Below are 27,500 nucleotides of genomic sequence, written 5' to 3'. Positions count from 1 at the left end.
CAGGAAAAGGCGAACAGAGTCAGAGACCGAGGAAAATGTGACGCAATTAGAGCCATTCCTGGGGGTTTTGGGCATATTATAAAATACAGTATTGAGCTATTATTATTGTAGTTTTGAGGCAATACGTCATTTTGACAACACCGACCGGACCATTGGGAGTGCATGTGCATGTGTGTGTGCATGTATCAACGTGAGTGATGGATGCATTTTAACTGAGCATTTTTTTATGCTGCAGCATGATGAAAGTCTTTGTCAAGAAGCCACTACGCTGCACGCATGTTTGTGTGTGTGTGTTTGTAAGTGAGAGACTGTGAGTGTGAATGTGAGTGTGTGTATGTGGGTGAGACTGTGTGTGTGTATGTAGAACTGTGTACCCGCGAGTATGTGTGTGTGTGTCTGTGTAACTGTGAGCTATGAGCCTGCTTGGTAAGTAGAACTGCCATTGGCTAACAGCTTCGGCTCATTAGTTAGTGAAATGCCTTTTCAGCACCTCTCTATATTTTCTCTCTCTCCTCCTTCCCACTCTCGCTCCTTTCCTCTAGCTTTTTTTCTCTCTCTATATCACACATAAAAACAAACTAACCCCTGCAAAACAGACCAGATGCAGACACCAACACACACACACACACACACACACACACACACACACACACACACACACACACACACACACACACACACACACACACACACACACACACACACACACACACACATGCTAGCCTTCTAGTGCCAGTGTTGAGCTGCATGCGATAATAGAAGAGAGGGACAATATATCTGGGACCACTACTACGCTATCTCTGCAGAGAGAAGCAGTGGGAGGGGAGAGAAGGTGGGAGAGAGAGAGATAGGGTAGAAAGTTACACAGAGAGCACACCATTTTCTTTAAGCAGCACTTGACTAATGGGCACGATTCAGCTCAGACACACAAACATGCCCACAGACGTTCACACACACATTCAAGTGCACACGCAAAGGAATGTCCGGTTATTTTCACTAGCCAAGAGGCATTTACAGACCAAAAGATATCTATTAATTGCCTCCACCAGAGCGATTATTGCAGAAGCACTCCGGTTGTGTAGGAGCCAATTAGAACTGAGCCCGCAGGTATCAGCCTCTCAGAGGACGGAATCAGTCTCAAGAGGCCAAGAACTGTGACGGAGACCATATTTTGGTTCTAATCCTGCTAAATATTGATGCCATTCACTCCTGAAAGCTGGGTCCTACTCACCACTCGGAGAAGGAGTACAAGTCTAAGAAACCCAGACAGACAGACACACCCACACAAAAAGACACACAGAGACACACACACACACAACCGTAGAACAGCCAACGAACGACTCACTACTCCCCAGGCGTATCAGACTTCAAAACTACCCAAGCCCCAGAACATTGGCAACACATGTGCACATTAAAAGAGCATTTACAAAACTTCTTCAACTCCAACCCATACATGGAGCTAGGTGCCCAAACCTGAGTCGTAGCACGCTCTGAACTGTTTCAAAGCCAGCATCCGTACTGCCAAATGGAATTAAACAATAATACAATTGTTCAAATCCCACGGTTTATCGTTGGCAAGATGGTAAAGGCGTGCCAGTATCCATCCACACATTGGACGTGACTGACCTGAAACACGGTGACGATGGCCCAGAGGAGCGAGTCAAAGTTCTTGCGGTCTGGGATGGTGTCTCCGTTCTCCGTCTGCAGGCTGAATTTGCAGCCGAAGAGATGCATTCCCAGAATGCTGTGGAGACGAGAGAAAGACACACACACACACACACACAAACACACACAAAAGGCACAAAAGCACACACACACACCCACACACACACACACACACACACACACAGTAAAGAGTGAGCGTATGTCTATGTACACACGTGTGCGCTCGCTTGGCTGTATCTTAAAAAACATCAACGACAACAATGGCGTTTGTGTGTGCTCCCATGTGACTAATCGCCCTTCTTCAGCTCACCTGAAGGTGAAGATGAAGAGCATGAGAAGCATGCAGAAGGTGGCCACGTTGTCCATGGTCTTCATCAGGACCACCAGCTGCCTGCGCAGGGCCGGCAGGAAGCGCACCAGCTTCAGCACCCGCAGCAGACGGAAGGTCCTGAGCACCGACAGCCCCCCGTCCGCCTGCCCGATGATCTCCCACACGCTGCGGACCCCCCCCCCCCAGGCCGACGTCAGGAGATGGAGGAGGCGCGGGGAGGAGGAGGACGAGCACCAGAACGATGGGTTAGTGTGCCTGCCTGCTGGGATTCCGCTAGTGCAAACGAAGGCAATGTTAAGCAGAAGTCTCTCCTCCCTCCCGTCACATCGTTTAGGTTTCTTAAACAACAACAGACATCGTTGTGGGGCGTGTGACAGCACAAGACTGCACAAGTGTGTGGGTGTGCATGAGCACTCAAACCATGAATGATGATGAGGACGCCGTCGGGTCAAGTACTGTGGCGTATCAATTCCTAAAAGGATACTAAACAATGCATCTATCAATGGTTGCAACAATGATGACGGCCACAATGAAAGCTTATTCTACAAAACGATGCCTCAGGTTATGAACTCTAGCAGACTGATTCACAGATGACCCAGCACACCTCGGTGTCTCGGGGACCGCTCCAAAGAACAGGAACGGCCCAGACAGTGAACATATCTATTGATCCAGTTAAGAGGCTATAGAGCCCTGAAATGGACCGCTAAACTCTCCAAGGGCTTTTGAGTGGGCGGACGGGCCCTGAGGGATATCAAGATCTGAGACGTTGGAAAGAAACTAGCCAAGGCATTCAAACTATTCAAATAATTTGAATTGATGCAAACGCAAAGAGGACAATTATTGTATTAGTCATATTTGATTTAACCGGAAGCCATGGGTTTATGTCTGAGGGAGGAGTGCAGGAAGAGGCATGGGGGAGCTTAGCTCAGGAGGTAAAGCAGTTGCCTTGCAACCGAAAGGTTGCTAGTTCGATCCCCAGCTCCTCCTAGCTGATTGTTGATGTGTCCCTGAGCAAGACACTTAACCCTAACTGCTCCTGACGAGCTGGCTGTCGCCTTGCATGGTTGACTCTGCCGTCGGTGTGTCAATGTGTATATTAACCGATGTAAGTCGCTTTGGATAAAAGCGTCTGCTAAATGCCCTAATTGTAATTGCATGGACAGCTTAGCAGCTGAGATAAATGACTGTATTTATCAAATGACTAAAAACATATTTGCGAAAGTAATTACAAACACACAAATCTCGGTAATACATTACCCAGTATTTTGACGTTGGTGGCTAATTCACCAAACCTATCATCACAGAAGCTCCTATTGAAAGAGGGACAAATACAATGCGCTGTTTGCATAAGCTTAAGAAAGCTGTGTTGGTATTCAGCTTTTTATTTAGCCTGGCCATCCGAACTAATGAACACAACACACAAATCCATTGATTTGAGTCATGATCCATCGTGTCAGAGGTTGCCAGAAAGCAAACAACAAAGCGATGAAGCAGTTAAAAGGATTTTCCATTAGAAGTCTATGGGGGTAGAGTTTAGTCAATATTATCGGTGTGAGCAGAATTGCAATCCACCCATACATTTAAAATGTGTTTGTACATTTGTAATCTGTGTGGATCTATTGCCAAGACGTTTGAACACAATATGAGTCTCCCATATTAGTCTCGCAAGAGCCGGATCCAATTACAACAAAGAGACAAGCAACACTGAATTAAAAGATAACATTAATTCGTCAGAGTGGAAACTTAAATTGACTTGGAAATGTTGAAGCCCTGCTGCCCATCACTGATTAAATCAGTGATGGACGTAGAAAAGTTCAAACACAGAAATTTGCGTAGGGTGCCATTTGTGCATAGTACACAAGGATCTCCATGAAACACAAGTTCGGTCCATTAAACCCCAGTTCCTGGCGCTGCACACAGATAGCTCTGACAAAGTGTGCTGCCCTTCGCCCCCTCACTCTCCAACATCACGTTGTCAATTCTGTGTCATTCAACAACGTCCGCCTCAGATAGATTAAGAGAGAGCGGGAAGGCCACATCGGCTGTAAATTGTGATGTGACGAAAGGGGATGAGTGTGATGGACGAGCTGTAGCAGGAGTACTTATCACATCAAGGCCTAGAGATTTACTACGACATTTCCCACAATGCATTGCGCTTGTTTGAACGGAACTCACATGATGGATGAGATGGCAAAACAGTTAATGGACGGTTGGCTGTCCCCCTGCACTGTATAAATTATAACTAATGAGTCGAATATACAAGAAACGCTTGGCTCTGTGGGATAGTATCCAAAAATCACACGGCTGTTTGATCAGACCCCACAGGTGGGTCCAGAGAGACCTCAGCATCCTTGTTGTTTCCAATGTGTTAGTTCAACCCTCCCCTCTCTCTGAACCTTTCCTCATTTGACCTATTTTAACTTGTTGTTGTAGTTGTACACTAAGAACAAAGTGAGACTTGTTTAACCATGGAACAGATTCTCAAGCATGTTTGTTGGCCGTTGCTGTTTGTCAGATTCACTGAACAACTGCATGTGTGTTGAAAGAGCTGATGCGGGAAGGCCTGGAGGGGATGCCCTTTGACATCTCGACTGTGGCACACACAGTGAAATTGTGCTGTGACCCTTGGGTTGATCTGTAGCAGGGGTGAAAAAGTGTAGGCGCTATGGGTGTAACCTACATGAATTTCGATATGTGTAATCGGTGAGAATTATCGCAAAAATGTTTTACGTGGACAAAAAGAAACAAAAGAAAACGCATAGAAAACGAGCACTCAATTAGTCACTGAGATTGGGACTGTGTTAGATTATAATTGTTTGGTATTCATTACATCCCCAATCCATACATGGTTGGCAAATTGGCAAAACACAGCACCACCAAAACACTAGGACAGCCATGTCCTTTCTCACCAATGGAGGGCTAAAATTTAAGCTGGCCTCTTTTGGGAAATAACAACCTGAAAGGGTCAAAGTTCACGACGCCAGAGGAAGAAGACGTAGTGGGAAAGCCCAGGGCCCTTCTCACCTGATGATGACGATGATGCTGTCGAAGATGTTGTAGGGGTTCCTGATGTACCCGAAGAGCCCGAAGGCGAGCAGCTTGAAGACCATCTCCAGCACGAACATGCTGGTGAACACGATGTTGCTGATCTCCAGAATGTCGGTCAGCTCCTCCGGCTGGGCCAGGGGATGGTAGAGAGACATTGAGACAAACAGGTAGCGAGGGAGAGAGAGAGAGAGAGAGAGAGACAGAGAGAGAGAGAGAGAGTTAGGGAGAACATTTTTGATAAAGGACCTCAAGAAGGACAGACAATAAAGACACATAATCTGTTGTTAGACGTTGTGTAGTTATCTCCTCACTACGATCGCCACAACACTCCTCCCCAGTGTTTGCTCTTGCCCTGTGCACCGAACTGAGACATGATCAATCAAGCCCAGAGCCGCAGTCTGCGAGGCTCCATCCATCAGCACGCTGATCTACTCCACTTAGCTGATCGTACAGCCAGCGACCCGCGGAGACTGCAACCGTGGCGACGCTCATAAAGCAATGCGCTTGTGTTTTTTCTTCTCTGATATAAAACAGGCCATAAAGCACACACAGACACACACACACACAAACACACATACTCAAGTACACACACACACACACACGCACACACAAACATGCCTCCATGTATACACGGCTTAACCACATGCATGTAGAAGCATCTGGGCCAAGGGAAGAGAGAGGTGGAGAGAAAGAGAAAGAATGTTGGTGTGTGGGTGTGGGTGTTTCTTGACGTTACTATTACGACTATCACCACATTATCAATGCGATGACATAATCACAAAGCATATGGCCACGGAAAGAGCGTCCATCCCGTTTCTATTGCCTCTTCTGATGTCTTCCATCTGCAGTCGATCAGCGAATCATAATAGCAGACAACAACGAGTTAGCCGCCGGAAAGCGGATGAATGTCATATTAGGGCGGATTTACCATGAAGATCTGTTCTATACACCACGCCCACTGACCATCTGAGCAGCAGCAGCAGCGCTAATGGGCAGAAGGAGCAGGCCGGTTTCATGGAGGCTGTGTCATGGATGCTCTCAGTCCCCAGTGATGACCACCCTGGACTGAGTGCGAGGGGGACTTGAACGTGACGCGTTATCTCGTGTGATGACATAGAAGTCGTTACGCTAGACTGAGGTCGGTATGACCGCTTCTCCTGCGCTAAACTATTCCTAGATTTCCCTCTCAGTGGATCTGCTTCTGATCGGACCAGGTGGCGCACGGACACGTGCCAGGGAACACACAAACGTGGCTTCAACTGTGTGGCTGGCAACCCCTTCCAGTTTATTTTGGGCAGGAATTTGAAAGCAAAGTGTGACGTGGTTTTTAGATAATTTGAAACAGAAATATGGCATTAAACCAATTTGAAGTTTACTCGCTGTCCTTTGGCAATGCATCATTTATCGAGTGGACCGAAGGAGCTGCCGTGATTGTCATCCTAATGTAGATCACCGTTCAATAAATATATATTTTTTGAAAACCAATCTGGACCCTTTCACAGAACCGTCATCGTAGGTCAAACCCAGGTGTTGCTGACAAAACTAACCGCATAAACACCTGTTTCAACATCAATAAAGAAGGTGAGTCAAAGCACCAGTAAAATTCAATGTTTGTCATCTTCACTAACTTGGGGAGGTTTCCTTGAATGAAACTCATTATCACACCTATGAGGCACCACACTACACAGCAAAGTGAAAAGGCACAAAAGTGCGCACACACAGGGTTACCACACACACACAAACAAACCGTGAGGTATAGAATACGGTTTGTGTAATGCAAGGCATAGCCATGAACAATGATGTTTGCTTGACGGTGGAAAATGTGCCAAGGACGATGATGATCTAAGGGTCTCTTTAGATTGAAGGCACAAGTGGAAATGTGAAATTATAAAAGAAAGGCAGATTTTGAGAGGTACATTTAGTACAATAAACTCTGATTAAGAAGTGAAATCCGAAAACAAAGGAACAACATAAGCGCCTGCACTCTTGTTTTTGTCTTGGCTGGATAACTGCAATGTGGCATCTTGTACACACTTGTATTTAATCACGAGTAGATTCTCTAATTCTCTCTACTTCTACTTTGCTGACTAATTTAAAATCATTGTTAATTGTATAAGCCATAATACCCACCCCAAACACATCCACACCGACAAACCCACCCACCCACACACACACACACACACACACACACACACACACACACACACACACATGCACACACACTAATCCAAAGCTGTGCTTAAACTTACGATCGGCAAAAAAAGTTGTGCCTCTCGGGTTCAATATCAAATTTGCACACACACGCATTTAAGGAGCCCAAAACAATACTGCATATGTATGGCTGGAATGGATACTCAGTGCTGAATAGAAGTGCGTATAGTGGACACTCAGAAAGTGATCAGACCAGGGGCGTAGGAATGAGTTTAACATTGGGGGGGACACATATCGGAAACCTGACAGATCCGTTAATGGTTTGAACAGAAATATGTCATAAATAAACTACACTGAAAAAAATCACAAATATATTTTATTCTACTAAAAAGATACATTTGTAAATGTAAAGGAAAACACATTTTGAATGGCAGTAATGAACTGATAAATATCAAATCAATTCTTTAATTGCAAGCTCAATCATCCAGTTTTTTAGAATAAGAAGCGGTGACAAGACGCTGTGTTGCGCTTTCAAAATAAAATAAAATATTTTTCTCCCCCGGAATAATTTTTAGGTGGGACAGATGCGCCTGTTTCCAATATTGGAGGGGACACGTCCCCTCCGTCCCCCCCGGTTCCTGCGCCCTTGGGTCAGACACAACATGGAATTAATCTGTTTTTCTAAAAGCTAAACGTCTCTAACATGATTCCTAAACATAAAGGCTGGTTCCAGATTCTTCCTTTTCTTAAATCTAAACGTGTGACATGGTTCCTAAACATATAATACTCAAACAAAACTCATTATTCATACATCTACAAGGACTATGGGTTCCCTTTTATTAGACATACACATAGACACACACACACACACGCACACACACACACAGACACACACATCTTTTTCAAAGAAAGAAGATACCTGTTAAATATCCTGCAAGGTAGTATATAATGTGCAGACTTTGAACCCTCATAAACATGCACATGTGGTTTGACACTGTTTAGTATATGGTCCTTTATCCTGAGCTCACACAAGACGAGCAATGTCAATTGAAACCACTCTATGTCTCAGACTCCCATTAAATATACACCAGTGTATGTGTGTGTGTCTGTGTGTCATCAAAGTGTCACAAACTAGACATTAGAGCAGATTGATGTAGTGCATCTGCTAGACTCCTATGTGAGTGTTTGCTTGCAATAAACATTTCAGTAAACCCAACATGTAACCGTCTCTCTACCCTTCTTTATGTTTCTCATCTCTTTATCCTTCTCGCTTTATCTCTCTCTCTATTTGCACCACACACTCTGTGTCTCTGTCTCTCTACCCTAACAAATGTGTTCTCTCCCTGAAAAAGAGTCATCCCTATCCTACCTAACCCCTTCTTAACGTACTCCCCCACACCTCCCCAAACACACACACACACACACACACACACACACACACACACACACACACACACACACACACACACACACACACACACACACACACACACACACACACACACACAGTGTTAGGATGAGGGGAGTCAGGAATTCTTATATAACACTCCCCCGCCCACCCCCAGTAGTTCTCCACCTTGTGTGTGTGTGTGTGTGTGTGTGTGTGTGTGTGTGTGTGTGTGTGTGTGTGTGTGTGTGTGTGTGCGTGTGTGTGTGTGTGTGTGCGCGTGTGTGTGTGTGTGTGACAGAGGGAGAGGAGCGTGGGCTGTTGGCTGAATATGGCCATGGCTGTCCCCCCAGCTCTCTGTGTTTACTCCACAGAGATAGCAGATAGAGAGACACCCCCCTCAAGGAGAGGAAACGATGCCGTGTGTGTGTGTGTCTGTGTATGTGTGTGTGTGTGTGTGTGTGTGTGCGTGTGCCTGTGCTTGCGTGTATGTGTGTGCATGAATGTGTGTGTGTGTGTGTTTGTGTTTCTAGTGTGAATTGTTTAATCTCTTTGAATGTTTACACAGACATATGGGTCCATGAAGGAAGTTAATAATGATGTGTGTGTCTGTGTGTGTGGTGTATGTCATAGAAGAGAACATATTGTACATGTTGATGTCTGTATAATACATCTCCACACAGATGTTGGCCACACCGGAATCACTAGAGAATTTCCTCCATGCCATGCCCGTGTGTTTGAATGTGTGTATGTATGTGTGTGTTAGTGGAATTATTTTTAGTGTGCGTGTGCGTGCCCTTGTACTTTAAAGCGACGGCTTAATCTGCTGTCTTTATCTCACTCTGGATGTACCATTCACTGTTGTCTTGCAAAGCCTTTGGTCTTTTTCTCCGTATAAGCTGTAAACTCTGGCCAGCCTTTCCATCTCAGCCTCTCACCCGCTCTCACCCCTGGGCTGCCTAGTGTGTTATTCTTAACGTCTCCGTTAAAAGCTCCATAGCCTATCAAAGAGGCTCTTATTCGGCTGCTAAAAAGAGTCGGGCTGTTTAAGCAGGTTAATAGGCAAGTGCTAATCCATTAAGTTCAGTTTAGCTCCACTGTTTTCTATACTGCTTTGGGCTCTATTGGGGTTTGATTAAATGTGGCTTGGCTAGGCTTAAGTGGATCTATTCCACCCTCATTTCCTGACAAACTCCTTTGTGTGACAGTCGGTGGCCATGTTGTTCACAACCAAATTAACGCAATATGGTCAAACCAGGGATGGGGAAAATGTTTTGGTTCGTGTGAGTATCGCTATTTTTTGCCTTCCCCAATACTAGACACTAGAAATAAAACAACAATGTTATCTTAGATGCGGCCCACTATGGTACCATCCTACAAAGGGCGCTATAGTGTATTCACTTTAAGTCATTTCAAATCAACTACGTTCTGGTTTGTATGGTCACATTAATTAAAAAAAGGGTTAGGGGATACAGGTCCATGAATCAGGTCCATCTTTGGGACACAGGTCCATGAAGGACCTGTATCCCAAAAGATACACTCAACAACTGCTCACAACAAAACATCAGATTGCAACATATGCCGAATCGCCATAATGACCGAATCGCAATACATATTGTGTAAGCACTTGGGGCAATTCTGGTCCCTAGCACACATCCCTAATAAGCCAACACGGTAAGGTACCTGCTTGTGGTACTCTATGCCCATGCTGAGCGTGTTCACCAGGATGGCGATCATGATGCCCCGGTTGAAGTACTTGCTGTCCACGATCCTCTTCAGCTTGTCCCGGAAGCGTCGCCACAGCAGCACCACCCGGTTCTTGGGCTCCTGCGTGTGCCCGTTACGCCGCCGGCTGCTCCGGCCGCGCCCCGTCCGCAGCTCCGCCCCCTGGTGGGCGGGAGGTATGTAGGTGTTCTTACGTCAGAAGCACCAACATGGTTGAATTGATTGTTCACAGAGCGACCAAAACAAGAGCAACGTTTTGTGTTGTTTCCGTCTTGGATTTGTCTTGTGGGCTTTATATTTGGTTATTCCGTTCTCGCTTGATTACTTCCTCTTTGTCTTTTTCCTCCTCTCTTTTTCATTTATTTCAGTCTTACTGAAGAAATGTTTGTATTACCATTAGAAACATCAACAGAACTGTCGCTCAGCATTTCCTTGCTCTTTGGGGACTGTTTATTAAACTGGAACGATACCCTTCCACCACCACCTTTACAGCTGAAATCAGCCGTTTTTGACCCTCCCTAGTCTGTATTGATTCAATTGTGTTTAGATCGAGTCTCACGGTTGCCATTTTATTCGGATCCATAGCCATGGCAAGTAGTCAAGGGAATGCTTGAGAACTATGAAACTCAATCAAAACACAATTTGACCAGAACACAGTGAGGAGAGGCAACAATGTCTGAGTGCAGCTTGAAGTATTTTGTTTGGTTTTCCTTTGCTGTCTTTGTAAACCTAAAGCTCTCTACTATTTGCGAGAATCACAGGCCGTGAAGTTCTAAAGGACCGTATCCCACTGCTTGAGGCAGCACTAGGGAGAGGATGCAGAATAAAAGGCTGTATACAATCCAATAAAATTGTTTCCTCCAATTCCTCCTAACCCTGACCCATTTCAGAATCATACTATATATCATAACATCATACTCTTTTATGACGCATATCTCTCTCCGCCATCTTTGCTTGCATCTTTCCACATGTATTACATAAGTATTGAAGCTGTTATAGGTACGATGGGAGAAGACACAGCTAGAAACAACGCAGTGACGTTGACACTAAACCACCAAAAAAAATGGTTTCTCCCTCTCGTCTCCCTTCTTCCCTAGAAACTCCAAACCGATATTTTCAACGATCATTTAGCTCAGACGTAGGACGGCGTTGCCATTTCACCCCAATTACGCAAGAGATGACAGCTCTTGAATTTAGGTTTGGGTTTAGGTTCTAATTGATGAGGTCAACACCTCACTACCGAGTCCCCAACATTCCCCCCTTTCGTCCAGCTCCCACCCCACCCCCAGCGAGCTGACCTGGGTGTAGTCGTGGTGTGGGCCGTCCGTGTCTCCCCCGCGGGGGCCCGTCTCCAGCTCGCCCAGCTCCAGCTCCAGGCTCTCCAGGCTGCGGGCGCACATGGGGCAGCTGAGCAGCTCGACGAGCAAAGGGCTGGGGACCACGCCCGCCAGCTGGTACAGCAACCGCTGACGACCTGCCACCAGGGGGGAGGAGAGAGTGGGGGTGGGGGGGGGGGGGGGAGAGAGAGGAGGTGGAGGAGGAAGGGGAGAGAGGTGGTCGAGGAGGGGGTGAGAGGAAGTGGCAGGGGGGGGAGGAGCGGGAGGAGGAGGAGGGGGAGAGAGGAAGAGAAAGGAGGTGGAGGAGGGGGAGAGAGGAGGGGGAGGAGGGGGAGAGAGGAGGGGAGGAGGGGGAGATAGGTGGTGGAGGAGGGGGAGAGGAGGGGAGAGGAGATGGAGGAGGGGGAGAGAGGAAGAGAAAGGAGGTGGAGGAGGGGAGAGAGGAGGGGAGGAAGGGGGGCCGGGGGTGGAGGCGGGGGAGAGGAGGGGAGAGGAGATGGAGGAGGGGGAGAGAGGAAGAGAAAGGAGGTGGAGGAGGGGGAGAGAGGAGGGGAGGAGGGGGAGAGGAGGGGAGAGGAGATGGAGGAAGGGGAGAGAGGAAGAGACAGGAGGTGGAGGAGGGGGAGAGAGGAGGGGAGGAGGGGGAGACAGGTGGTGGAGGAGGGGGAGAGGAGGGGAGAGGAGATTGAGGAGGGGGAGAGAGGAGGGGAGAGGAGATGGAGGAGGGGGAGAGAGGAGGGGAGGAGGGGGAGAGGAGGGGAGAGGAGATGGAGGAAGGGGAGAGAGGAAGAGACAGGAGGTGGAGGAGGGGGAGAGGAGGGGAGAGGAGGTGGAGGAGGGGGAGAGAGGAAGAGAAAGGAGGTGGAGGAGGGGGAGAGGAGGGGAGAGGAGATGGAGGAAGGGGAGAGAGGAAGAGAAAGGAGGTGAGATGGCCAGCAGTGCCCACTGTGTCGGTAACACATATGATATATATAGCTCATTGTAAACAAAAGGTATGAAAAAAAGAAAGAAAGAAAGAAAGAAAGAAAGAAAGAAAGAAAGAAAGAAAGAAAGAAAGAAAGAAAGAAAGAAACAGCAAAAAATAAAAGAAAGAAAGAGGAACATAAAGATAAAAAAAAATACCACACAAGCCCACCGGATCAAAGTCAACAAGCAGAGTGAAGAGGAAAAACAATCAATGCCATTACTCTGGTACCATTTACAACGTGACCAAACATAGACATTGTGCGGTCTGCTGCTGAGGCTCTGTACCTTCACCCTGTAAGACCCTGTATGCTCCTTAAACCAAGCTTCACCCATTTCTTAAGCCGTTGCTTAATTCCTGTGCAAACTGTGTCACCATTAATGATGAGCTAGTGAGAGCGATGGAGAGAACCAGGGAGAGATCGGCTCCCATTGGGAAAACAGAGCCAGGCATATTAGTGAAGGTGCTTGTGTTAGTCTGCATAATGCAGATGCATGTCTGTATAAGAAATTGTGTCCATCAACATGGTATCACACTTCAAGTTTGTTCTGAACAAAGTGTAAAAGGTAATTGGTAAAAAGGAAAAAGTTCTCGAAAATGTTCATAATATACGTCCAAAAGTGCCTTGTTTGTGATTTTGCTTGATTGTATTTGGAAATAACTCATTTTAATAAAGTCATTACATTCCATCGGTCATCCGTCAGAAATGTAAGTTATATGAGCGAACATTCAGTCTAAATCAGCTTTAAGACATCAGAAATTGGACATGACTGATAGGTAATCATTACCAGCCAACAAGCTGCATGGGGGGGAGTAAGGTGTGGCACTTTCTATATCGTACCGTTCATCTGGAAGGCTTTTACTAACGCTCTGTTTCTCTGTTGCCTTATGTTCCTCCCATTTAACCGGCCCTGGATTTCCAACATGCCACACATAACATCAGCCCTCACTCCCGCTATGAGCTAAATGATGTGTGTGCTTAATTACATCGGCAGTCCTGCCGAGACAGCCTGGAGTCTGTTTCTATGTGTGTGTGTGTTTGTCAGTATGTGTGAGTCTCGTTTGTAAGTCAGTGTGTCTGTGAAAGTGAGTGAGAGAGAGTGAGAAAGTGTGAGAGAGAATTCGTAAAGACAGTGTTGTTCCTCTGATTGCATTTCATACACATCAAATAGTCATAATAATATCAAAACGTGTGTGTGATACATAATTCTATATTCTTTCAGATCTTTCTCTTGACCATGTGTTTAAACAATTAAGACAATGCTGCTTATGAACGTCAATTTAATTGCAATTTGCTTGCTTTCTATGGATAGTCTCATATGTAAAAATACTTTAAACAAAAATATAATTTGATTGTTGAATGTTCACATTATACAGCTCGGCCTTCTCTCTGTGCCACTTCCTTGTGTGCCACTCAGCTCTGGACCTCTATAAATAACTATATACAGTAACTATAAAGCAGTGATTGCAGGAAGCTCAGCTGTTTTAGTCCATTCTGAGGCTGACCTTCCAGGGAGAGACAGCGGTAGTAAGAGGCAGTGAGCCGGAAAAGCAGAGAGGTTATGGTTCAAGAAAGAGCATACAGAGAGATCAGTAAAAGCAAAGAGGAACAAAAATGGGTCCCAAGAGGCAAAAGCTGCCGTGCGTGAGGAGGACAAGTGAAGGGGAATTGAAGGGAAATAAACAATGTTCCCGAAAAGAGTAGGGATTGGAGAGGAGACAGGTTATTCAGTTAGATCTGCTGTGTGGGTTTGGGTAAGTGTGTGAGAGGCGGTCTGAGTAGGTTGTTTCGCTGGTCGATTTTTTCGGGAACCTGTGTGCGTGCGTGTGTGCGTGCGTGCGTGCGTGCGTGCGCGGGCGCGGCCTTACTGTGCTGTCCCATGAGCTGGTGCAGCTTGCTGAGCGTGTCGGTGTGCTCCGAGGCCAGGTGGTGGGGGGGGTGGTGGTCTGGGCTGGGCCCGCAGTGCTGAGCGTGGGGCGGGGGGGTCTTACTGCCGTAGCTGCACACGAACGAGGGCAGGATGGTGGGGTAGTTCATGCCCCCGTTCAGCCGACCCAGCAAGGCCCCCATCCCCTGGGTGACGACGGGCGAGTCGCCGCCGCCGCCGCCGCCGCCGCCGCCGCCGCCGCCGCCGCCGCCGCCGTTCCCGTTCCCGTTCCCGCTCCCCGCCCGGGCCACCAGGGACCTCATCTCCAGCTCCTCCAGGCCGCACTCGGTGGGGGGGGAGGGGTGCTTCCCCCCGTTGCTGAGGTGACAGTGGTGGTGCTGGTGGTGCTGCAGCAGGTTGTGGATGGGCCGCAGCCAGGGGGCGCTGCCCGCCGGCCCCGACCCCCCGCTGCAGCCCCGCGCCAGGCTGTGGCTGCTAGTTCCGCCCCCGTTGCCCCCGCCGTTGGGGTTGACCTTTTTACGACGTTTACTGCACGGGAGGTCAGGAGACAGGAGAGTTAGGACACACACCCACGTTCGGCGGCTCGACGGTGTCTGGGTTCAAAAACGGAACTGTTTGCACAAGGGCGCGTGGCGCTCACAAGCGCTTCAGTTGTTTACGCCCAGGGGCAGTTTACAAGAGACCTCGGCTTTATATGCACATGTACCTACAGGTCTCAGGTTTGTCGACACGTCCATGGTTTGCACAATCCCTGCGGATGGGCAGAGATGTAGCAACCGTGGTGTACCAGTAAACACTGCTTTGGATGAGGCTGCGAATGCTTGTTGTGTGGTTAATAATATCAAAGCAAGGTCGAGGACTTGTTGAATCGTAAAAAAAAAGTAGGCATAGCACAGCGACATACAAATGATGCCCTCTTGATATTGGTCCATGACTGGTCTGAGTATGTGACTCGACAGCGCTTGCGGGAGACATTCAGTCCTGATGACAGCCTATCTCTCGTCAATCTGGATGCTGGAGTGTTTGGACGGCGGTTGTCTACATCTCTCCCACAAACGCACTCTCGCCTGTTTGGACGGAGAGAACATCTCTCTTTGCGATTGTTTGCAATTATCGATAAGTAGATTCCAAGCACTCCTGTAAACAAGGCCATTGCATCCAATTGTTATTGTTGAATCAAATTTAAAATATATATCGTGTTCTTGTTGTAGGGAGGCGCACAGCACAATAAGAAGAAGGGACACAGACTCAAAAGTCAAAGCTAAATGATGAAAGAGCCTGAGAGCCCAAGAGACTAAGTGCATGTAAGAGGGGAATTGCAGCCAGTCAGGCAAGCACAATGAATTCTGGTGCAAAACCTTCTGCAATTGAATCCTGCGACATTCGATTTCAACCACAGCGACATCAACAACAACAACAGCTAGACGAAAATCTTTTTAAAAACGCTAGAATAAAATACACATGACTTTGTGAATCTGGGGACCCCATCCCACACCCACATACCTAGACGAACACAAACACACCCACACAAACACACACACAAACACACACACAGACAAACAGACACATGCACAACTGAACGCACACAAAACACACACACAGACAAACACCCACAAAGACAAACACACACAAAAACGCACACACATTCAAACCTACAAACAAACAGACATACTCACGCGCACACACACACACACACACACACACACACACACACACACACACACACACACACACACACACACACACACACACACACACCTGTGCCAGCCAGAGTATATCCTCTGGACCCTTCTCCGGAGCTTGCGGTACAGGTGGCTAACGTAGCGTAGCATCTCCTCGTAGCAGGAGCCCGGCTCGCTGTAGCTGGCCAGCGTGGAGTCGTTGGACATGTAGCGGGCGCGCTGCTCGCGCATCAGCGCGTTCTCTCGCTGCTTGGTCTCCGAGAACTGGGTGGCGATGACCACCAGGCAGAGGTTGATCATGAAGAAGGAGCCGACCTGGAGAGACCAGGCACGTCAACACACTGAGAACATCTTAGCTTGCTCTTTAACTTAACACTTGAGTCTTGGTCGATTCAAGCATTGACTGTGTGAGTTTTTTGCCTGGTATAAAGACAATAGTTGTACCATTCTCGGAAGTCTTAATCTCCCCAAATGTGTAAACTAAAAACAGCGTTAAATGTTGCGGTTGTGATGTTGTAATAGAGTGTGAGTTTGTCCCACTGCCTTTGCTTTGCTCCAAACGTGTCCTAAATTACAGGTATTAATGATTCAAGTTTCTAGTTCTGACTGTATGAGTAGTTTTTGGACCGTATAAACAGCAAAATGGAGCCATGCTCGTACCGTTTCAACTCCTCAAACGTGTTAGCTAAATCAGTGTTAAATGTTGCTAAGCGGTTGTGATGTCGTAATAATAGTGGTATTTTGTCGCACTGCCTTTACTGTGGTACAAACAAACCTTTCCCAAGTGATAGCTATTAACAAGAATTCCTAATTCAAACCCTGGTCGATCGTGAGCGACATCAAGGTCATACTCAGCATCCGCATTCATTTCTTCCCTCGCCTCCACTCATATTCCCCTTCGACCAACCCCCACATCCTCCCCCTGCCCTCCCCTCCACTCCGACCCCCGCGACCTCGCTGCAATGCAAACCAAGCACTTCTCCACATCACACACCGGCCAGGGTGGGGGGGGGAAACTAGGTTGTACGGCGATGCGATACGTAGCCCCGATCCCTGACACAATCCAGAGTAAATACGACGGCCTCAGCGGCACGGAGACCCAGAACACACTGAGAACGCTGTGTGTGTAGAGCGGAGTGGCTCGGGGCAGGTGCGACGAAGGGGAGGGGCGCTCCCGCTAGTGCTCCACGACTCAGGGGTGATGAAGTGACCGAGGTTAGCGGTCCGTCACCGTGTGGGCTACAATGGGCCATTTTATTGCCCCCCTGCTGAGCATCAACTCGACGCCACGCAGGTGGCTCCGAATGTATTGCCTCACCCGTTCCTCTTTGTGAGATTGGACCTTGCAATTCAAAGTATTGAAATATTGGTGGGCTGGGAGTCTGCCAGGGAAAAGACAGCATAATAAAAAACAGTGCTACTGGTAACTAACTAATAGTTGAAGTGTACTTACTATGATGAGCAATATGAAATATATGAAATTGTAGAAGGAGTGAGCGTCCATGACATAGTACATGATGTCTACCCATCCCTCCAGCGTGATGACCTGGGGGGAGAGACAGCAAGAGTGGGAGGGAGAGCGAGAGAGAGAGAGAGAGAGGGGGGGGGGGGGGCGGTGGGGGTATGGTTTAATAACAAGGCAGTTAGCGAAACAATTACACACACAAAGAGCCTTAAGCAACAGCTACTCCTCTCTGGCCATAATCACACAGACTCCCTAATATCCTACTTACTTACACACAGATGAACATGCACACACACACAGACAGACACGAGCAACACACCCACACACACACGCACACACACACACACACACACACACACACACACACACACACACACACACACACACACACAGACACACACACTTGGAGGCAGTGCCACATTTCTCAGCTCTCTTCTGAACTAATCTGCAGAATGAAGCCACTCTAAAGTGTGTCTGTGTATGTGTGTGCGATTGTGTCTGTGTGTGTGTGTGTGTGTATGTGTGTGTGTTTGTGTGTGTGTGCGTGTGGCAGGCCATGGAGCTCTTACGTGACAGAGGAACAGAGATGCTAAGAGCGTATCGCGGAGGCTAAGCTCAGCCAAGCCCATAATATACTGATGCCCCCTCTGGCACCACACACTACCTGCCTTAACACACAAACTTACACACACACACGCACAAAAACACCACACACACACACACACGCACCCACAGACAGAAACACACACTTACACCCACACAAACACACGCGCACAGCCGTAAATAAAGGCAATACACACAGACATAAACGTCATCCTTATTGCACACACATACACACATACATACACACCGTATGCAAACAGCATATTCCTGGAAATGTGCGGCTTACGGCTGATTGGTGTAGAAGTCAAGGTTTCATCCTGTAAGGGCTCAGCTATAGCGGTTCATTCCGTACACGTTTGCAGATAAGCTGCCGCCCTCATACCTCGGTGGATCACACATTCAACCACATATTTAACAGGGCAAAAGGACAAATCATTGAGTGCATTCTGGCCTGGGACTTTTTCTAAGTCCTCATATTCTTAAGGTTACATCTGCCTTAAACTGTTCCAAGTACTTGAGCAAGCAAGACCTGGCAGCTCGAAACCGAAGCAGTTTAGAGTTACCGTACATAAATAAATAATGACGAACTAACTCAGAAGTCCGTCAGCAAGACCGTTATCGGTCTCAAATAGTGGCAGTGTTTTGCAGGTACAAGAGAAGTGGAAAGTCTTGGTGCAAACATCTCTTTAGGATTTCTGAGAAATTAATTCATTTGATATTGTGGGGAAACCAAAAGATGGTTATGAAATCATATTGTAACCAGACAGTTTTGACTGTGACCTTGGGGATCTACATGTAACGTTTCAAATCCCTAATTTCAGATATTTCTCATCTGGATTTAATAAAGTCCATCTCATCTTATTGGCATGTCTATAACATGAACTCATAACTGTAGCTATGCTTCATTGACATTTGCTGTTCTGGTTTTAACATTTATTGCGCTAGAATGAGGTTTCTGTACTGATTGTACTGATTCAGGAGCTGACCAACGAGCCAACGGTCAATGGTCTATGAGCCCTCGTCCGGTCAGGAATAAAGTCAAGCGTTGGGGCGTGTGACAGTCCTGGAGAGAGGGTGACTGGAGGCGGAGAAGAGCGGTCCTGCAGGACATAATGATGTCCTGCAGGATCGCAGGGAACACCAGTGGAACCTCTCTGCCCACGCTGGTACGAACACCGTACCTCATCGCGTTTCGGAACGGAACGATGGAACACATCGCATATATTTATTGTTAACCACGCTGTGTGAGGTTCCAAGGACATGCCTGGCGGAGCTGTCGTACCTGTCTGTTCAGGGTCAGCTGTTTTTAACCCCTAAGGCTCGGTCTACACACATCACACACACACGCACACCTCACACACACAGGGTGCAGGGACGGATCCCCCACGAGATCCTTCAAACAGACCTCATCAAATGCCATACCTTAACCTGATTGCCGCTTGAGGAGATGCTCTTATGCTCTCAACAAGGTCATGATTCTGTCGCTGGCTGTTTAACGGTCTGTAAATGTGAAAAGTTACCAGTCGGCTGAAAAGTGTGTGTGTGTGAGAGAGAGAGAGAGAGAGAGAGAGAGAGAGAAAGCGAGAGAGAGAGAGTGTGTGTGTGTGTGTGTGTGTGTGTGTGTGTGTGTGTGTGTGTGTGTGTGTGTGTGTGTGTGTGTGTGTGTGTGTGAGTGTGTCTGGTGTGTTTGTCTGTCCGTCTGTCTGTGGGCCCAGGAGTCCATTGACCTGGGGTTCATCAGCAATTGTTATTAGAGACCTGCTTTGCTGGGCTGTTTTATTTATACAGTTTATAATTCAAGAGACTTAGGCAGAAATGCAACTCTACAAAGTGTTGATGAGGGGAATTCAGAGAGAGGCAGGAAAAGAAAAGCAGGCGATAGAACGAGAGAAAGGAACAGGAGAGAAAGGAACAGGATACTTGTTTGCCCTTGGTTTTATGCAATGCATCTGAATCTACGCCTGAATCTACATCTGATCAGTGATCTTGTTCCTGTTCAATCAGTTAAAACGAAAATTAAATCAAATTATCACTTTGTCTAGCTCTCTTCGTCCCTAAAGCAAACTAAATTAAATTCCAAACCAATGGCTTTTAAATGTGTTTTATGATGCTTTGCATATTTACCAGCAGTAATCAATATGCACGCACGTACGCAACCACACACACACAAACAAACACACACACACACACACACACACACACACACACACACACACACACACACACACACACACACACACACACAGGTCGGAGTTGTTCTAATCCCCATAAGAAATTCCATCTCTTCTAATCTCAGGCTGAAGGAGATGCTCGCTCTGGCATTGCAAAAAAATCATTTGATCGCAGCGACCTTCAAATGTGAAGCTGGGCCCTCTTATTTAACCTCTATCCATCTCTTTTACACCACACACATTAACTTTAACCACAGCGACATCAAGTACAACAACAGCTAGACAAAAATCTTTTTTAAAAACGCTAGAATAAAACACACATGACTTTGTGAATCTGGGGACCCCATCCCACACCCACATACCCAGACGAACACAAACACACACACACACACACACACACACACACACACACACACACACACACACACACACACACACACACACACACACACACACACACACACACACACCGTTGGATCTTCCTTTAATCCCTGTTAGGCCAGCTTCAATCCTTGCAAGGAATCACACACAGCATCATCCATCGGCACTCGGCTCACATTCTCAGAGTCCCCTGGTGAACCTGTGCATGTGTGTGTACGAGTGAGGTGAGGACTGCCAGTCCCAGTGGAGGTATGTGCACCAGGCTGAAGTTGCATAAGCACAGGGCCACGACTATCTTCTCTCACCTCGTATAAACAGAGCGGAGCAGAGAAGGCCTTGACAGTCTCTCCAGGGGGGAGTACAACACCCGGTCTATTAACAGGAACAGCCCTCCGGAGAGGCATCCACAGGCATACTGAGCACCGGTCTGTCCACACCCCCCCTCCCCCCTCCCCTCCTGTCTCTCACCTGGAATATGGCTATCCAGGCGTAGGCGATGTTGTCAAAGTTGACCGAGCCCTTGTGCGGGTTGTTGTCTCCCGCCCGACAAATGTTGTAGTACTGGTTCCAGTTCACGCAGCCGTTCCTGCTGGCCGCCGCCACCACGGCAACCGCAGCCTGGCCAATCGCGGACGAGCCCTGAGCCCGGGCGTCCAACGAGCACTCTTCGCCGGCCACACTGAAGGCCGGGACGTCGTGGCAGCGGAGCATGCCGTTCTCGCGGGCGGCCGAGCAGATGAAGGGGCTCTCCTCGCCCTCCTCCGACATGTAGTAGGAGCTCATAGACACGTTGTACATCCTGGGGAAACGGCGGGGTATTAGTTCAAGGGGTTTGCTTGTCACACTTTTGCAGGCTCGCAACACTTCCCAAAGAGTTCCTGTCCTCTAATGACTCGGAGAAATAAATCCTTTGTTTCATCACGCGTGGACTAATTTTGCACCTGCCTTCCTCAGAACCGAATACCACGCTTTTCGGCCGATCAAACTCTCTGCCGCAAGTTTATTGATGGTTTGAAGCAAAGGGAAGCTATTACGCCCCGTTCTGGCATCACTGCACTGGCACTGCCTATACATTTTGGAATAGAAGTAAAAATTAAGTTAAGTTATCACATTTATCAAGAGCGTATCTTGTAGAGGCTTGGACTGTATTTCAGATTTGTTAATCCTCTGTTAGACTGAGCGAAGCTGGAATACTGGGGGGGGGGGGGGGGGTCTCTCCTGGTGCTCCATGAAGTTGCTGTCTAGACCAAAGGGGGTCAGGGATGTATTTTTACGACTTCTGGCATGCGCTTCCTTTTGAAATCAACGCAGCATCTGTTGCAGCTTTTAAAACTCTCTCTGAGACCCACAATTGTTGAATTGCATTTTTCTAAGCCTGACCACATTTTAATTGTCACTTTAAACTGTTTGTACGATGTTTAGTTGCTGTGTCAAGCACTTTGTAACATAGTTTTTTAAAAGTGCTGTATAAATAAAATTGTTAGTATAAATATGGGTATTATTATTATATAACAGAGCTCTACAGCTTCAGTGCTCAGCCCCCAGCCATTCTCTCCCTATGGTAAACCACAGCAATGTCAAGTTGGATTTATATGTACATTATTTGCACATACTGTTACATACTCAAGGGCATTGGGGCAAAAAGAGATCATGGCTAATGTCACTTTCCCCCGGTGACGGCTATGTCTTAGGGCTAGAGGTCAACCATGCCCTGAGCAAGGGTACAAGGCCATCTCATGGAACTACATACGATAATTGGCCTTATATTCACCTGGCGGCCATCTTGACTCCATCTTGGTTCTTAATGCTATCTGGGTGTTGGAACTATCTGCATTCGGTTCCCCTCCCCCAGCTAGTGTTTACAACCAAGAATAAGGCACATGATTACATGTGTTAAACACAACATACGTTGTATTTGATGATTGCCTATGCTTCACCATCCGGAGCACTTTGCATAAGTATTAGCTTTTGGAATGAAGCAGAGATGGGACAAAGTCAATGTTTGGCAAGTCCCAAGCAAGTCCCAAGTCTTAGCAGTCAAGTCCGAGTCGAGTCCCAAGTCAAGACAGGGAAAGGCAAGTCGAGTCCAAGTCAAAGTCACACGAAAGCCAAGTCGAGTCCAAGTCCCAAACGTTTTCAAGTCCTGAACAAGTCACCATGTATTTTTACTTAATGTCATTATCAGGATATTGATCATAATTTCAACATATCACTCTAATGTACAGTCATTTCTTATCAATACAGTTATAATATGTTCATTGTTTCTGTCTTCAAATGTGTTATGATATGCGCATGCACCGAAATCTTATGTTGTTAAAAGTAGCCCAATAGGGTGGGAAAACCGCCCAATATGGCAACACTGCCTGAACGTCCTCAAAATGTAGCTCAATAGGGTGGGAAAACCGCCCAATCTGGCAACACTGCTGACCGTCCTCACCTCCAGCGTCAACGTAAATCAATGAGACCAACTGAAACGAAGCTTAAACTGTGATTCTGAAGAAAGCATAAATGATATCAAAATTCAGTTTAGATATTATTGAAGATACGAGTGTGTAGATTTGTTACATTTTTTGAACGAAGGTAAACGGTTGAACAATGATTTAGTTACGATGTCTTACGTGTCAGAGGCTGGCCAGACGGCTTCAATGGGACCAACTCAAAACGCAGCCGATATGAAACTAAAACTGTTACTCTGAATAAAGTATAAACGATATCGAAATTTCGTTTTGATATTATTGAAGTGTAGATTTGTCTTCACTCGCTGTTTTCTTTTTCATCTTCACGGAAGTGAATGTGTCTTGGGTGTCTAGCCCTCTAGGCGGGAAATAGATTAGATATCTAAAACAATAAAAGTTTTTGACTCAAGACATGTCGAGTCATTACAAGTCAAAGAGGCAAAGTCCGAGTCAAGTCTGAAGTCAATAGCAGTCAAGTCTAAGTCGAGTCGCAAATCATGTGTAATTTTGTCAAGTCGAGTCTGAAGTCATCAAAATCATGACTCGAGTCCAAGTCATGTGACTCATTCCACATCTCTGGAATGAAGACTTCCATTTTGTTAAGGGGTTACTCTATCTAAGTACCACATTTAATTTGATAGTTTGTCTGCCTTTTTTTTATTTCCTAAGGCGAATATTTTACCTTTTTAATATTGATATGATTACGTTCAGATGACAATGGCTTGAAACTAAGACGTCTTTGCGAACAAAGCATCATTGTTGAAGGGTAGGGAATCAGGCTTTACTAAGTGGGATGAAGCACCCGATGAACGATAAGAAAGTGCTTTGAACCACACAATCATGTCCTGAGGGCCATTGTCAAAGCACAGCAAAAAGCATGCATCAACATTGCAGTCCACACCGCTGTACGCGTCATAGAGGAGATTAATCAATAGCCAGAATGGATGGGGAACCAATGAACCAAATAATGAAGCACAAATAGCAGCAAATCTCAACATGATACATACATGACATCAAATATTACGATAACAAAGAGCAGCAAAGAGACGCTTCCAAATAGAAAAAAGAATATCATGAATGCACACCAACAAACACACACACTCACACACACACACACACACACTCACACACACACACGCACTCATGCCTACTGATTCACATTGAAGACAGACACAGGGTACAACAGGGTACAGTCATCTTCTTGAACTCCAGGAGTGTTTGCACCAATAGATTAAAAATAGAATCAGTTCCGGAACACCTCTGTGAAATATATTATTTTCCGACGTTCCAAGAGGCTAAAGTCTGCTCCTCTCTCCATAGACAACTTTACCCCCCATGGCTAAAGCTTGCACCCTCTGTCCCCACCCACTTCCTGTCTGTGTGTGCCCAACTATGAGTCAATCGGCCATTACAACATTCACATTCAAGCCACTGTATGTTCGTAGTGTGTGGGTGTGTGTGTGTGTGTGTGTGTGTGTGTCACGCCCGCGCCAACACAAAAACACACGCACACCCACATGCACAAAACCGCACACAAACAAACACAAACACAAACACACACACACACACACACACACACACACACAGAAGGACAGGAACAGTGGTGTGTGAGACCGCTTACGTCGGAATGTCCTCTCCCAGGAAGCAGCGGTTGCGCAGAAGCCCCGCCCACAGCTGCACGCCCACGATGCCGAAGATGAAGAAGACGAAGAAGCAGAGGAGGAGAACGTTCCCCAGCATCGGCAGCGTGTCCAGCAGCAGCGTCACCAGGATACGCATGCCTGGTGCACACACACACACACACACACACACACACACACACACACACACACACACACACACACACACACACACACACACAAACACACACACACAAAATAAATAGAAAGAAATATGTAAGTTTCAACAAAGGCACACGCGCATTCTTGATATATCACATCCACATAAATGGGACGCATAATCACACAATAAATGCCATATATCCAGAGATACATACTTGGCTTGCAACAAACAATGCAACAATACCATTCCTACATTCAAGACAGACAAGTCATTGTTATTTGCAGGCTTACATAATTGAGCGGGAGATCTCGGGCGCCATGCTTTACATTATGGGGTGCAGATCTCCGAGTACGGCTCGCAAAGTGTCTTCACGTGTCCTGTCACTCCCGCTCAGCTGGAACCATCATCACCATTCTCCACCCCCACCGCCAGTTAATGTTATCTAAGAGCTGCCAGAGATGAGGGGCTTGACATGTAGGAGAGGGCCGGCTATTGTCTGACGCACACCCTCTCTAGAGGTTGAGGCCCTGTCACATCCCGTACAATCACTTATCGTGTCACTCTATCATGTCCACTAGCAGCGACAGACACACACTACAGGGACAGACACACACTACTGGTACAGACACACACTGGGTTTCTTTGGCGGGAGAGCCTCTGCAATTGTGCGTGGGTTTTAGTCCGTCCCTGTTTCTGGGAACTTGATCCTCACTTTGTGATTCTTCACTTTTCTACATTATATATATCTAGATCTATATAGATATATAAATATGCTTTTATATTCACAGTTATCACATTATTCTTCGAATAATAACAACTATACACTAAAATATCATTAGATGTGAACTTTAAATTTTAGTTTTTAAGTATATTTATTAGTACGCATCTTCAGTCAATCGATAAGAACCAATGGGATTTGAAATGAGGAAGGATATAAGCGGGCATTTACCACAAACAAGAGAGTTCAATGACTTCAGAGTTGCCGTTGAATCAGTAGATATATCTGTGTTGTGTTTCCACTGAAGTCCTAATGGTCCTTGCTTGGAAGTGGCTGGGATGAGTCATCTAGCAGACAGGCATGTCTGTCTCTTATCAGACATAAAACAACAACAACAACAACAAGGACAACAAACGTCTGGGCGCTTGCCAGATTTGCTAATTAGAAACCAAGTTGTTTTCGGTGGACGTTTTCCGTCGTCACGACAAAGCAACCGATCGAGGTTGACTTGAAGGAGTGTTCAAGTTGGGATCTCTAAGCTATTGGACAGCGTTGGTTCTATCTACTCTATAGATTTGAATAGACATTCAAATCTATAGACATTTTTGTACATTACATTTATTTAGGTGACACTTTGGTTCAAAGTGACTTACAGTAACTGCACTCAACATTGAAGATATAGCCCAAAAAGTGCAAGAATCATTTGGGTACATAACATTTCTGAAAATAAGAACAGCAGCTGCTTTAAGTGCTAAAATTGAGAAACAGGTCATATGTATCCCCGATGACAAACAAAAGACAATGCTTTCTATCCCCTGAACACAAGTATTTTGCGATATACACACTTTGTGACAAATGGATCCTTTATCATCGTCATCCAAATATGCTTTATGGTCAGCAAACCCCTTCCTTATCCAGACTTTGTGTGTGGATACTATTTTTCCTTCCGTATTAAGCATTGCGATGCAGTTTGTTGAGAAAGTTAGTGGCCATCGTCAAATGAAAGAGATCCTCCATTTGCCTTTGCAAATAAATCTTAACAATGGATACTGCTGACCAAAGACCCACAGTGGCCCTGTGGTTCATTGTAATCTATTCTGGGGTGTAACAACATTTTTGCCTCTCTTTGGGGTATTTGTGGTGCAATAGCAGGAGCAAAGCATTTCATCCTTGATATTATCGTGTTTTGGACTACAGAATTCCACCCGTGCGTTGGCCTTTAAAGCAAATCCTATCACAGCCTGGGTCTGTCCATCCGTTATGTACCCTGCCACCCTGTAGCCCTGGTCAGCCAGCAGTGTTCCTGCAGTATAGGCTGTGTGTGTTTGGGATAATATAAGGCGAGAGAGAGACACACAAGGAGAGAGACAGAGAAAGAGTGAAAGAGAGCAATAGAAAGAGCAGGTGAGAGACTAAGAGACAGAGAGGGTTAGAAAGAGAGGGAGAGAGGCAGAGAGAAGGAGAGGGTGAGAGAGAGAGACAGAGAGAGAGAGAAAGCGAACGAGAGAGAGGGAGACAGAGAGAGAGCCACGTGAATCACGATTTCAAAAAGGTCAAATGCATCCATATAAATGTATACGTTTCCTCCTTTACATTGAATCGACGTAGCTGTAGCATAGGGCTTCTATCCGACAAACGCCATCAGAAGTGATGGCGCTTGAACCAGGCTTTGGCTGGTCCTGCTTCCCAATGTGTGGCCAGGGACCCGCCACAGCTCACCCTCTAAAGGGGTCCCAAGGTTCACC

The 27,500-nt window shown here is 46.6% G+C and overlaps 1 protein-coding gene across 1 annotated transcript in view; it reads right to left on the bottom strand.

Moving 5' to 3' along the window:
* The window catches only part of cacna1ha (calcium channel, voltage-dependent, T type, alpha 1H subunit a), a 67,422-nt gene that overhangs the window by 31,756 nt on the left and 8,166 nt on the right, over positions 1–27,500 (bottom strand). Inside the window, exons 4-14 of the mRNA XM_079746179.1 lie at positions 24,877–25,036; positions 21,268–21,598; positions 17,633–17,725; positions 16,256–16,494; positions 14,732–15,025; positions 14,478–14,608; positions 11,606–11,781; positions 10,266–10,469; positions 5,021–5,172; positions 1,976–2,161; positions 1,627–1,744 (exon numbers count right to left, since the gene is read on the bottom strand). Coding sequence (XP_079602305.1) covers positions 1,627–1,744; positions 1,976–2,161; positions 5,021–5,172; positions 10,266–10,469; positions 11,606–11,781; positions 14,478–14,608; positions 14,732–15,025; positions 16,256–16,494; positions 17,633–17,725; positions 21,268–21,598; positions 24,877–25,036 — 2,084 coding nt within the window. The remainder of the gene's footprint in view (positions 1–1,626; positions 1,745–1,975; positions 2,162–5,020; positions 5,173–10,265; positions 10,470–11,605; positions 11,782–14,477; positions 14,609–14,731; positions 15,026–16,255; positions 16,495–17,632; positions 17,726–21,267; positions 21,599–24,876; positions 25,037–27,500) is intronic.

The sequence above is a fragment of the Pollachius pollachius genome (genome assembly GCF_949987615.1).
Source record: "Pollachius pollachius genome assembly, chromosome: 11".
NCBI lineage: Eukaryota > Metazoa > Chordata > Actinopteri > Gadiformes > Gadidae > Pollachius > Pollachius pollachius.
The sequence above is the reverse complement of the archived record's forward strand: the minus strand, read 5'-3'. Positions and strand labels throughout refer to the sequence as shown.